Below are 12,514 nucleotides of genomic sequence, written 5' to 3'. Positions count from 1 at the left end.
ATCGCGGGAGCACCGACCGACAGCGACGACAGCGCCGTTACATGACACTTTTTAGCATTAACCACAACGATTTTGTGCTGGGTTTGCTACTCCCAAGGCTGTTCCATGCAGTGCGCGCACTACCGCCAGAAACGATAACGGCCACTCTCGTTTCTTTTTTTTTATTCCTTTCTCCCGTCATCGATATACTTCCCACTGATACGCAGCCTACTCAGGGCAACTATGTCAGCATGCCGGAGCATTGTAGGATAAAAAAACAGTAATTTGCTTACGCAATGTCCAGGTATCTTCAGTGTTATCAAATCGCCGAGAAAGGAAACATGGGTACGTCATCAAAAAAGGAATGAAGAAAAAAGAATGTGGCAGTCGGCCCTTGCAGGAGGGGGTGAGCGAATTCTATGCAACAGCCAAAAGGTGAGGGAGGGTAGCATAATCTCGTCTTCGCTAAGGAAGAAAAAAGTACCTCGAAACCGCGCTGTCGTCTTGGTTGGTCGGCGCGCCCGCGAAAACCTTCAAATTGATCTTGACTGTACGTAAATCGACTAAAAACGTTTCCGAATGCTTCCATAGTTTACTCAAACATTACAAATAAATCATGCTGCACAAAAATATTACTTGTCTTGGTATTGCACTATACGAATTTATATTTTATGTAAGGGCTCTAAAGTCAATCGTTTACCTGGATATTCCTTTTCAGTCTCAGGTCGCTGGTGAGTCGGCGCACACACTCCAAGAAACCTTCTTTGACAGCAAACTGCAGAGCTGTTTGGTTGCGACTGTTGGTAGCGTTGATATTTGCTCCTTTTTCTATTAAATCAATCAGTATGTGTGGCTGATTGCTGTAAAAAAGAAACTTTCATAAAAATATGAAACAGACTAAAAGTGATAAAAGACCATTTTTCACCGGTTTGTAGGTGAAGACAGAAGGGGGTTTTGCAATTGTTCGAAATTAAGAAAAAATGTTTCAGTGCTTTGACGGAGAAGAGTGTATTTACTGCCCAGCATTATTCTTCCAGAGACTGGTATATTATTTTATTAAAACCCATCTTTTCAAACAAAACGCACGAGTCCGTGGTAATGATATAAGATACGTAAATGTATGAAACCAAATGTTCATTTTAAACAAACGGTTCGAAGTTACATCAAGCGAGAAAGCGTTATTTACTCCTCGAAGGTTCCTGACGGCAATTGCCGACGGAAACATTTTGTACGATACTGCTACGTGTCGCCATGTAACATCTTTAGTGGAGGTACTGGGACCGATACCCAGCCCCTCCATCAGAAATGTTAGGTGGCGACAGGACTAATAAGACCAGCGATGGTTAGTGTGAATCGATCTATTTACAACGAGAATGAATCTATTTATAATGCGTCCATGACAGCTCGAGCGACCGAGCGCTTCATTGTCGTCGGCGTGCGTACCTTTAAGCTATGTTCCAGCGCCTACTTCTCCGTCGCCCAAAAATATTAAGCACGCTTAAATGACCTACTAGAAAATAAAAATAAAAGCAAGCAGTTCGTACAAGTATTTTCGTAAAACAAGTGGTGTGAACTATTACGCAGATGTGCAACCAAGGACACTCAATCAGGGATCAAATTAGGGGGGCAGCAGGTTTCTTCAGGTTGAGTTGGTTAATAAAAACGTTCCACTAGTAATTTCCAGGTAACAGTTTCAATATGGCACTTTTGTGTTCACACATATCAGGCGAAACAGGGGTTCTAGCGATTGCATTGGATATCAGTGCCACCCGCCGCGGTGGCTCAGTGGCTAAGGCGTTGCGCTGCTGAGCACGAGGTCGCGGGTTCGATTCCCGGCCGCGGCGGCCGCTTTTCTGATGGAGGCGAAAAGCAAAAACGCCCGTGTGTACGAGATTTCGGCGCACGTTAAAGATCCCCAGGTAGTCAAAATTAATCTGGAGCCCTCCACTACGGCGCGCCTCATCGCCTGCGTTGCGTCGGCGCGTTAAACCCTACAATCAATCAATCAATATCAGTGCCTCGAAGCCGCATGATCATGTTGGCACTGCATGTATGGCGTGAATGTGTATATTTTCTGTAACCCAGACGTCGGGTACAAACAAAGTTTGGAGCTTCAATTTGAGAACAAAGAAGAATTAAACAGACGAAACTTGTGTGTTCGTGTAGTAGGTAGTGTCTTGTATGAAAATATGGCTTTTTTGTCGTGGGCTGAAATAGGACATACGCAACCGTACACAGTGCTTTCGTAAGTACATGGTGAATTTAGTGTGTAGCTTAGCTGTAGCCACACACCTCGCAGGTGTGCGGTAATTTACGCGCGAAGGGAACAAGGCACGACCGATTTGCAGCTTAGCTTTTGTTGGGACGAATTGCCGAGGTCTGGCTACGTTCACGAGGCAGGCGATAGAACGTTTACTAGAGATTGCAGGCGACTTATGTTTGCAAAAAGTAACATCGAGAATATTTTGTCTGTTAGGGATTTTTATACGAGGAAAGGCAGTGTGAGCCATCTATTTAACTTATATGCTTGATAAGGGCACTAATTTTGTTTGTTTCGGGCCTTTGAATGATGACATCGTCATCTGTCGACATTAGGAGATCATAGGACGAGTGGATTTAAGCGCTTGCTGCGTGAGGGCCATTTCAGTTTTTGTGTCGACATAACCAGGCGCTCGAAGATCCCACTTCTTTAGGTTTGTATTTTCTATCGTTAGAAACGGACTAGCGTATTCCCGAAGTCGGTAGAGATGCCAACTAGACCACTTAGGAGGTTGGTTTTTTGTTTTTTGCGAATTAGAGGTATCTGCTGTGCTCACAGTATTGAAATGGCCTTAGAACTGGCCGGTAATATTGACCAAAACACCGGCCCGCTATCACAACAATTGGATCCGTAACTCGTTAAAACACTCCGCTGCTTGCCGAAGATGTTAGGAGGTCAAAAAATACTAACAATGAACTTCGACGTTCTAAAAACAATGAATGAAATGCTAACCAAGAAAATTGCAGAACTGGAAAAAAACATTGATAAACTTGTAGGATCACCCACTTCAGTGACACATGATAAAAGTGACGAAATGTGCACCCAGAACATCAACTTGCAGGTGCGATGTGAACTGTTTTAATACCGGAGGATGACATTGAAAATCGCTCCCGCAGAAATAACCCTATGTTTTTCGGTGTTGAAGGTAAGAAAAAGGAAACATGAAATGAATTCTGGGCCAGAGTTATTTCTCTTCGCGCGGAAAAATACACGTTACAGTAAACCCGTCATCAATAGAAAGGGTGCACAGAATGTAAAAGCCTATATATAACAAGCCCAGACCAATAATGGTGAAGTTGGCTCTTTAAGGACACGCAACGAGCGTTTTCTGCGGCGTCAACATAAAAGATACTGACTGGAATTTCAACTAGGGAAGATTATTCTAAAAACATGCCAAGAAGGAGAGAAGTTCATCGTTTTTTCACGGGAAAGAGATCCCAAAATTACACTTCGGTACAAAAAAGCTCACAATGGGTGTCAATACCTGCATGTACGACAGCAGCGGTGACTGAGTTCGTCACTGCGCTAAATAGCAGCCAACCGATACAATGTCTCACCTAAACAATGCTTTCTTCGATAACCTGTCTTTTATTCTTGTGAATTTCCGAAAGCTTGAAAACACGAACAAGGAATTTCGAATCCTGGTCATCATCACACAACCGAATAATATCTTTGGGTCACTGTCGTGTTCGTGCTCCCTAGCGGAAGCGCAGTTCTGTGCCAGTGCCTCCGCGCAGCGCGTTAATTAGTGTCCCTCGCGAGAGGGACTACGCTTTCCCTCGCTGACACTGCCCCGTACTCCACGGGGAGATGGACAATAGACGGGGAGACGCTTTGGGACCACTCTTCAGACCAGTCGAAAAAGCCGTGCTCTGCTTGGCTCAATAAACGGTATTTGTAGGTGTACGCATGCGTCAGCTTGTCACTGACTGCACGGAGTGCTACGCAATGGCTACGCACGCATCAGTACGGCTACCTGCGTTCAACGGCGCCTCCTGGGGCTCATGGTTTGGACACCTTCAGTTCTACTTAGAGGGCAACATCACAGACCCCAGGAAGAAGACCGTCTGCTCCTTGGTTCAGCCAATCCCCCCAGCGGCAGTGGACTACGACAAAATCGTTGCGGCACTGCAGGTGCACTACGACCCAAGGCCATCCTCAATGTACAGCCGGGCTCATTTTCAACGAAGAGACCAGATGAAGGAAGAAGCGGTCAGTGCCTACGTTGCGGCGCTGAAAAAACTGGCCGCTGACTGCTACTTCTGAACGCTGCCAACAACAACGGTCACTACCGAACACCCAGTCGCAATGCCACCTGCGAAACTTACCATGCTACCACTGGACATTATGCTAAGTGAACTTTTTGTGTGCGTATTGCGGGACGACTTCCTTCAGCAGCGTCTTTTTGCTGAGACCGACTTGACGTTCGCAAAGGCTTACGATATCGCCGTTCGAGCGGGGAGTGCCGGCAACCAGCAGCGTGACATCCAAAAGCCCACCGGGCTGGCATACCTCACAAATCACCTAACTCCAGCCCCACCAGGTAAGTGGCAGAAAACCACCTAAGGCGTAGCGCGGCTGGCGTTGTGACGAGCAGCACGGCCTGTGGTCATGCAAGCTTCATAGCGCAACGGGCCATTTGTGCAACAAAAAAGAGGTCACATTGAGAAGGCATGCTTAACAAAGAAGAAACAGTCGAGGGCGCCCCCTGAAAGTCACAAGCGCGTAGAGGCCTCAGAGGCCACAACCCAGGTGGAGACGCACGGTTGTCTACCAGCGTCACCGGCGCTGTATGACCGAAACACAGTTCTCCACCTACGCATGCAACCGAAGATCACAATCGACGTCACCGTGCACCACCAGCCGGTCCACTTCAAGGTCGATTCCGGAGCAACATGTACGCTCATTAGCGAACAGACCTATCACCAGACCTGGGAGCAGCATGCGCCCGTCTTGCTCGACGACGACACGCACCTGAAAACGCGGTCAGCACAGGCCTTGCCACTACTGGGCAGTGCCATCGTAGAGGTCTGCTTCAACGGGACAACCTGCCAGCTATCACTACGTATTGTGTGAGGGGCCAGATCTAGCCTCTTGGGCGGAAATTCGTTCGACGACATTCGGATAACGATCGGAGGTATCAACCAGGCTACAGAGAAAAATATTCCCGAGCGACAGGAACTGGTGGAGCGGCAGCAAATGAAGTACGAAACGGTTTCCTCTAAGGATATTCCTGGGCACAATGGACCTCTCATCAGTATGAAGCTCCATCAGGACTGCAGGCCCAAAATTTCCCAAAGCCAGCCCAGTACCCCTTGTCATGAAGTAGGCGAACGACGAAAAGCTTCGCAAGGTCGAACAGCAGAATATCATTGAGCCGACGCAGCACTCAGACTGGGCCGCACCACTTGTCGGAGTCAGGAAAAAAGACGGAACTCTACGTATTTGTGGACTTTACAGGAGCATCATGAACCTGGCAACGAAGGCTTCTGCTTACCCATTATCAACGCCACAGGATGTTTTCAGTACATTCCGTGGAGGCCGAATCTTAAGCACACTGGGCCTGCCCTGGGCGGAGCAGCAGCTGAAGGTGAGTGAAGAAAAATGTGAATTGCTCACTATAAACACAAGGGGCCTCTACAGGGCTAAACTACTTCCAACTGGAGTGGCAGCAGCCGCAGCAATTTTCCAAAAGTACATGGAGTCCACGCTTTTGTTGAAATTCCAGGAGTGTGCGTTTACCTGGATGACGCGATCATTAGTGGCACATCAAGCGAAGAACACGCAGTACGCCTTGAGATTGTACTTCACAGGCTAGCCAGCGCCAACTTGCACTTAAGCGTAGCGAAATGCTGCTTTGCAGTGCCAGAGGTAAACTTCTCGGAGCACCTGATCAATGCTCAAGGCATTCAAACCATTGATGACAAGAGGCGGGCTATCACTGAGGCACCACGAACAACCAACAAGAAGGAACTGCAGTTCTTGCTTGGGCTCATTACGTTCTACGATCGATTCCTAGAGCAGCGAGAAACTGCGTCGAAAAACCTGTACCACCTGTTGCAAAATGATGTCCCGTGGAGCTGGTCGCAACGCCACCAAAAGGCATTGAAGGCGCTAAAGGACCTGCTGTGGCAGCGTGTAGTCCTAAGGCACTATGATGGAACGAAGCCCCTGTTTCTAAAGCCTGCGACTCATCGCCCTAAAGTGTGTGCGCAGTGCTCTCACAAGCAGATGATCAAGGCAGGCAAGCACCGATTGTTTTCGCTTCCCGCACCCTTTCGGCCGTAGAGCGCATTTACAACTGGATTGAGAAGGACTCGCCATCGTGTATGGAGCCGCACACTTTCGCCAGTACATTGATGGCTGACACGTGGTCATCATTACGGATCACCGACCTGTGTTGGGTATTTTGGGCCCCCAGAAACAAATACCTCACCCGCTGTCTCCCGGTATGACACAGTGGTGCGGAAAAATGTCAGCGTACGACTACGAGCTGGTGCACCACCCAGAAAAAATACACCCGAAAGCAGATGCATTGAGTCGTCTGCCGCTCGGCAAAATAATTGAGGATCCTCCACAAGTGGGCTGCGTGTTGATTTTTGAAGCCTGCCAACTCCACCTATAACGGCCGACACGGTCGCCATAGCGACGCAAGAGGACCCGACGTCACGACTGAGCGAGGCACTGCACCAAGACCGCGTGCAGAAACTGACTGGAGAAAAATTCAACGCCTTTAAGAAAAGAGCAATGGAGTTAAGTGACCATCTCGGCAGCGTGACACTTGGATCACGAGTCGTTATCCCGCACGCACTACGCGAGCAAGCCAAGGCCGTCCGCCATTCTGGATATCGAGGAGCAGTAGCCATAAAAAGGTGCGCTCGCAGCTACATGTGGTGTTCCAGAAATTGACTGCAACATCCATACAGCTGCACAAACGTGGCAGGCTTGCAGTGGAAACCAACAAGCCCCTCCGAGAGCCCCCATTCTCGATTGGGAGAAGCCAACAACTCCGTGGCACACCCTGCACGTTGGTTGATTTTGCAGGCCCCATCGAAGGAACAACAATTCTGGTTGTGGTGAATGCCTACACGAAATGGCTGGATGTTATACAAATGAGCAGGCTAACATCTGCAGCAGTCATCGACGCCCTACGTGCGTTGTTTGCAACGTTCGGACTACCTCAAAAACTAGTATCGCGCAACTTCACGGTGTTTGTGTCGACAAAGAACAGCATCACAGCTGTGACATCCGGCCCGTACCACCCAGCAACAAACGGCCAAACCGAACGCTACGTGGCCGAACTGAAGAGGCACTTTGTAACGACGAGACAGGATCATTACAGCGACGATTGTCCCGCTTCCTTTTCAAGCAGCACACAACAGTGCCAAATACCACAGGACAGATCCCTGGGAAGCTAATGTTTTCGCAGTAAATGATAACGCCTCTCACGGCCGTTTTACCAGAGCCATCTTCAAAGGCGGCACAGGATGCCCTCGACCCACCGCGCAGCCGGGGGTACAAAAGGGAGAACGCGTTCTCGCCCGGCAGTTTAAACACAAGACGGAATGGGTCCCAGCGACAGTGAAAAACCGAATTGGCCTGCGGTCGTGGCTTGTCGAGATTTCCAGGACGACAACTCGGCGGCGCCTCAATCAGCTCCGGCAGCTGAGGACGTCTTCAAGCAAACCAGCCCCTTCTCAAGGAAGTTTGGCGTCACCACCCGTCAACATGGCCTAACATATCACTATGGAAAGCGCCGCTGTGACGCCGACAACCACATGTGCAGACGACGAGCTCCCGTCATCGTTGCACCCCCAAGTGGTCGACCAACGCAAATCCACACGGCAGTGACAACCCCGTGACGGCTACCAGGCGCTCTTTTTAAGGGGAAAGCAATGTGTCCGTGCTCCCCAGCGGAAGCGCAGTTCTGCACCGGCACGTCCTGGGAGCGCACCAATTAGTCTCCCTCGCGAGAGCGCCTACGCTTTTCCTCGCCGACACGGCCCCCCGATCTGCGGGGAGATGGACAATGGATGAAGAGACTCTTTGGGAACGCTTTTCAGGCCAGTCGAAAAAGCCGTCCTCTTCTTTGCTGAGTAAACCGTATTTTTAAGTGTGCCGGTGCACCAGCTTGTCACGGACTGCGTAGACATAACGGACACAATCCTGGCTGAATAGTGATGTTTTGAATAATAGCGTTTCCTTTGTGATATACTAGCTAAAGGAGAGATCGCAATACGTGAGTTGGTGGTGGCGTGTTTATTCTAGCATGCGATACTACACAGATTATTACGGTCCGTGGTGACGACTCTTCTGAATGTGTGTGCGGAAGAGTAATATTTCCGGGTGGACGGAATATTGTCGTCGGTTCTTTTTAGCAACCCCGGCTTCTGAAAGCGCCGCACCGCTTCTTATTTTATCGAGATCATAGTCTGCCCTTTCGTGTGATACTGTTCTTGTTGGTGGTGAAGTTAACATGTCTGACTACCTAGAACGGTACACTTCTGGTTAAAACTATTCGATAGGCCACTCACGCTGCATTTTACGAAATTATTGGTGCAGATGGAGTTTTACAGTTAAAAAATTTTTCCACAAGGAATAAAGCTTCGGGCAGTAGTGTGCCGGATCTAGTATTAAGCAACCGACATGAATTTTTCATTCGGTTTTACCATTACCATGAATTAGCGATCATGAACTTGTAACTGGCACATAATGTGCAGGCGGGTCAAAAATAGTAGACCGTGTCCAAGAAACATTTGTTTATATGACAAGCGTACTTAGGATTTCTTGAGCACAGAATTGAGTACTACCTTGCTGTTCTTCGTTGACTACAGGCAAAACATGGACATAGACATCTGATGGTCCCTATTTAAGGAGAACCGAATTTCATTAGCAAATTGGTTTTTCCCGTCTAAAAACGAGAAACAGCGTGTCGATAAACAATGGGTGACAAAAGAGTCAGGTATGTATGTAAAATGAAAGGCTAGAATGTATACAAACCATTTAGACAAACACAAAGTCCCAGGCTCTACTAAACGAAAAAATGTAGTACGCAGGTGGCAAACGATCGGAAGCTTTCAAAACGCAGATATTTATCATTCCTTGCTGTTAGAATGAAGAAAAAAGTGCGGGCCAATGCAGCCTATGAAGGTGGTTGGGAACCGAAGCTATATATACCACCTAGCACGGGTGACTACGGTCCGCTTGCGTTAATCACACCTATATACTGATCCTGTAACACAGTCTTTATTATTTCACTTCCGCCCGACGTCCGGAAGAGGCTTATGATCGGTGTGATGCATACTCAGACTTTGTGTTTTCCCCGAAGTTATATTCTTCGCGAACTTTAAGTCAATTGGCGTTCCACCGAAGCTAGTCGGTTGTTCGGTATCGGTGTTGCTGACGAGTCTAAACTCTCCGAGGACAAAATTGACGAACCTCTGGCGCTAGCATGGCCGCTACACGTGCCGTGAGCAGAGTGCACAGCGGCCTGAAAGGTCGCGTGAAGCTATTACGTCGCATTCAGAGAGATCGAAGGGGTAAACGCGCTGCTGTGCTCGGTGTGCACACCGTCTGTCTCCCCCGTGTCCTCGTGCGCCCGTAGCTCAATTGGTAAGACACCGGGCACTCGCTCCATTTCTCTGTTGGGTTCTGGTTCGATTTCTGGCGGTGCCAGTAATTTCATTTATTTGTTCGCGGGAGTTTTCTGTTGACGCCTACGGTAGCTACAGAACCATTGCCTTCTACAGGCACATAACTTCGCTTCAAAACTCCAAAGATGTATGACGATATTAAAAAAAATAACAAGAGCCACGTTGCCATTCCTGCTATAACGTATAACGGCAAATTACTGACAGACGCTCGCCGCCTTATCAGCAGTGCGCTTTCGCTTAACGTGTCGTGGGCCGGTCAAATTGACTTATCAATTTGTGAGTGGCGAGAAACTTTGGTGCGAACGGGCATGCTGCTACTGCGTTCATGACTGCCGGTCTGGCTACAGAGCAGCGGCGGCCGCCCGATGCCCTCCGATCTGCGTTGGCGCCCCTTGCGGTCGCCTTTGTCCCCGTACGAAACTTTCCCGGGAGTTTTATGACCAGAGAAGCATTGAAGGACTCTGCTACAACTGATGAAGAAAGATGCGAGGGTTTTCCTGAATCTGTAATGCGGCGCACCGCCGGCAACTGAAGTGTAGAAAGGCGCGCAGCGATATCAGGGCGGAGATGAAAAAACCCAATACGTATTTTAAGCAGGTGTCGCGCCTGCGCAGTGCAGTGAAGTTTGTTCTACGCCCTTTCGAATGAAGCATGCTACGCAGACACGGTGGCCAACCGCGCCTGCACTTGACACCATCACCCCAAAGTGCCTCTCTAGAGGAAGTTGAAACGTTTAAATTTTTGACAACTTATGGGCCGAAGCCACAGCTGGTGTAGAAAACGAGGCAGAAGCGAGGAAGAAGAAGTGAAGAAAAAGAGAGGAGTCACCACATGCAGGTTCCGGTTTTAGCCATCATCATGCTTTTCTAGAATAAAAATGTGTTTGTCGCAACGGCAGCACTGCATCTGCGATTCCTTCGTCTCAATGGTGCCGTGCCGAGGATCATCGCTGCTTGCATTGGACGCCAGTGTTTAAACAATCCAGAAACTGTTAGATTTTCTGCGAATTCACATCAGCAGCAGAGAAGGGGAATTTGGCGACCGAAGCAACAAAGAAGCGGAAGACCATCGCGCAGCGGTCTCCTCTTCCTGTTCTCAGCTTCTGTGATGCGACGTCAGGTTTAAGGTTTCTTCCAGTCTCTAAGTTGTCATTAAACGACCGACCTGCCGTGCGATTCGCGGGTGCATCAAACACGACTCGAGTCTTGGTTTCCGCTCTGTCCTCTTTAATCACAGCCTGATGTGCCATATAGTGAGCGAAGTTTTTCCTTTTTTGTCTTCTTCCGTGCTCACTTTCTCAGCTATATCTGATTTTATATACTCTCGTATTGCCTTGTAGTATGCTTGAAGATTTTGGGGTCCTTAAGTAGTTTTTTTTTACCTGCGAAATTCTCCTTCGGAGACCGACTTGTGTTTCCTTACAAGGAAGCCTGACTTCGTAACGTCCGTCCTAGAAAGCTATGGTGTCTTTGATCTACGTATGTACCCCTTCGGTTTGGGTTGTCTTAGTGTTAGCCATGTTGTCGCTGATGCCTACTGATTCGTGTTCCCAATACCTTCTTACTTCTTCGTTTATGTCTTGATTCGTAGTGGTTACCATAAGCACTATCAGTGTTGAATTCATTGGTAGGGCTAGAAATTGTGTTGGCCCATGTAACGTCCCCCCTAAACTCGTTTCTGCGCCCATTACTTTGCCTTGAAGCCGTTTTGTGCGTCCCGTAACGATCTCCCAACAATAATCCGCTCCAGCGAGCGAAGGTGTTGTTAATGGGGCCCTTGTCTTGTGGTACTGCATCAGTTCATCTGCTAATATCAGTCATAGAGCTTTCGCCTCCTGCACTACGCTCTTGGGTGGTGTTGGCAACGTGTCTTTAGAGATCATGTGTATTGCCAGTGTTTCAAATATAATCTTTTGTAACGGATGCGTATTAATTTTCACCTCAACATCCCTCATTTCCATTTCTTTCTCCCCACCCACGAGCGACCCAACGGTTAGCCTTTCCATCTTTTTGTCCTTGCATCCTATTTTTAGCAACAATCTTTGAACGATGAAGGATCCTTGGCTCCTGGTGTCGAGAATTATTCTTGCATAGTTGCCGGATTTTTGCCCTTCCGTCCAAGATACAGCTGTTTGTAGCAGGATGCACGAAGAGATGCTTGTTTGCCTCGGCTTCTGCATTTTTACTGTCAAAACGTGCTCTATTTAGCTGTCTACTTGTTTAGAGCCGCCGAGATTCTTGTTAATTGGTTACGTAGCGTCACCAACGCGCTCCTATCTACGGGTGTCACAAGCTTCTGTACAACCGAATTAACAAGGGTTGTAGACTGCCCTCACAACGCTTTGCGCTTCTTCACGTGTATGTCTTTGTTCATGTTTCTACGGAATACTGCATTGAGTCCTCGCGTGTTTTCGTGATCCTGCGATGATACTTTACGGCCTTCAGCCTTCCAGGGACGCTTGTCCAATTAACATTATATTCCGGCAAGCCCGTTTAAGCGGAGGAGGCTGGCAGTGTCGATGACGCAATCGTCCCCGAATCGTGGCCACAGCATCATTGAGATGAAGGAATCCTGTGCAACAAGGAAGGAAGTATATTTGCTGCAGCCGGAATGAATTTAAGGAAGCGGACATCTACCGCTCCAACTCTACGAAGTGTCTCTGACAAAGAAGGGGAATATGCAGGCCGGTGACTGAGACAAGAAGGAAAAACTAAAGTGCCGGGAATCAAGTGGAATTTTATAAAGGAAAAATTACCTTTCCTATCACGGCCCGGCGTTTCGAGGTAGATGTGACAGAGATAACAAAGCTTCAGCTTTTGGAAGCCACTGCTAGATTATACTC

The 12,514-nt window shown here is 48.3% G+C and overlaps 1 protein-coding gene across 1 annotated transcript in view; it reads right to left on the bottom strand.

Annotated features, from left to right (window-relative positions):
- Positions 1-12,514, bottom strand: part of LOC144147090 (uncharacterized) — a 242,100-nt gene that overhangs the window by 106,862 nt on the left and 122,724 nt on the right. Inside the window, exon 9 of the mRNA XM_077679137.1 lies at positions 680-839. Coding sequence (XP_077535263.1) covers positions 680-839 — 160 coding nt within the window. The remainder of the gene's footprint in view (positions 1-679; positions 840-12,514) is intronic.

Source organism: Haemaphysalis longicornis, unplaced genomic scaffold, assembly GCF_048455015.1.
Source record: "Haemaphysalis longicornis isolate Haplotype H1 unplaced genomic scaffold, Haemaphysalis longicornis Haplotype H1 scaffold_7, whole genome shotgun sequence".
NCBI lineage: Eukaryota > Metazoa > Arthropoda > Arachnida > Ixodida > Ixodidae > Haemaphysalis > Haemaphysalis longicornis.
Note: the sequence above shows the minus strand (reverse complement) of the source record. Positions and strands in the feature narration are given on the sequence as shown.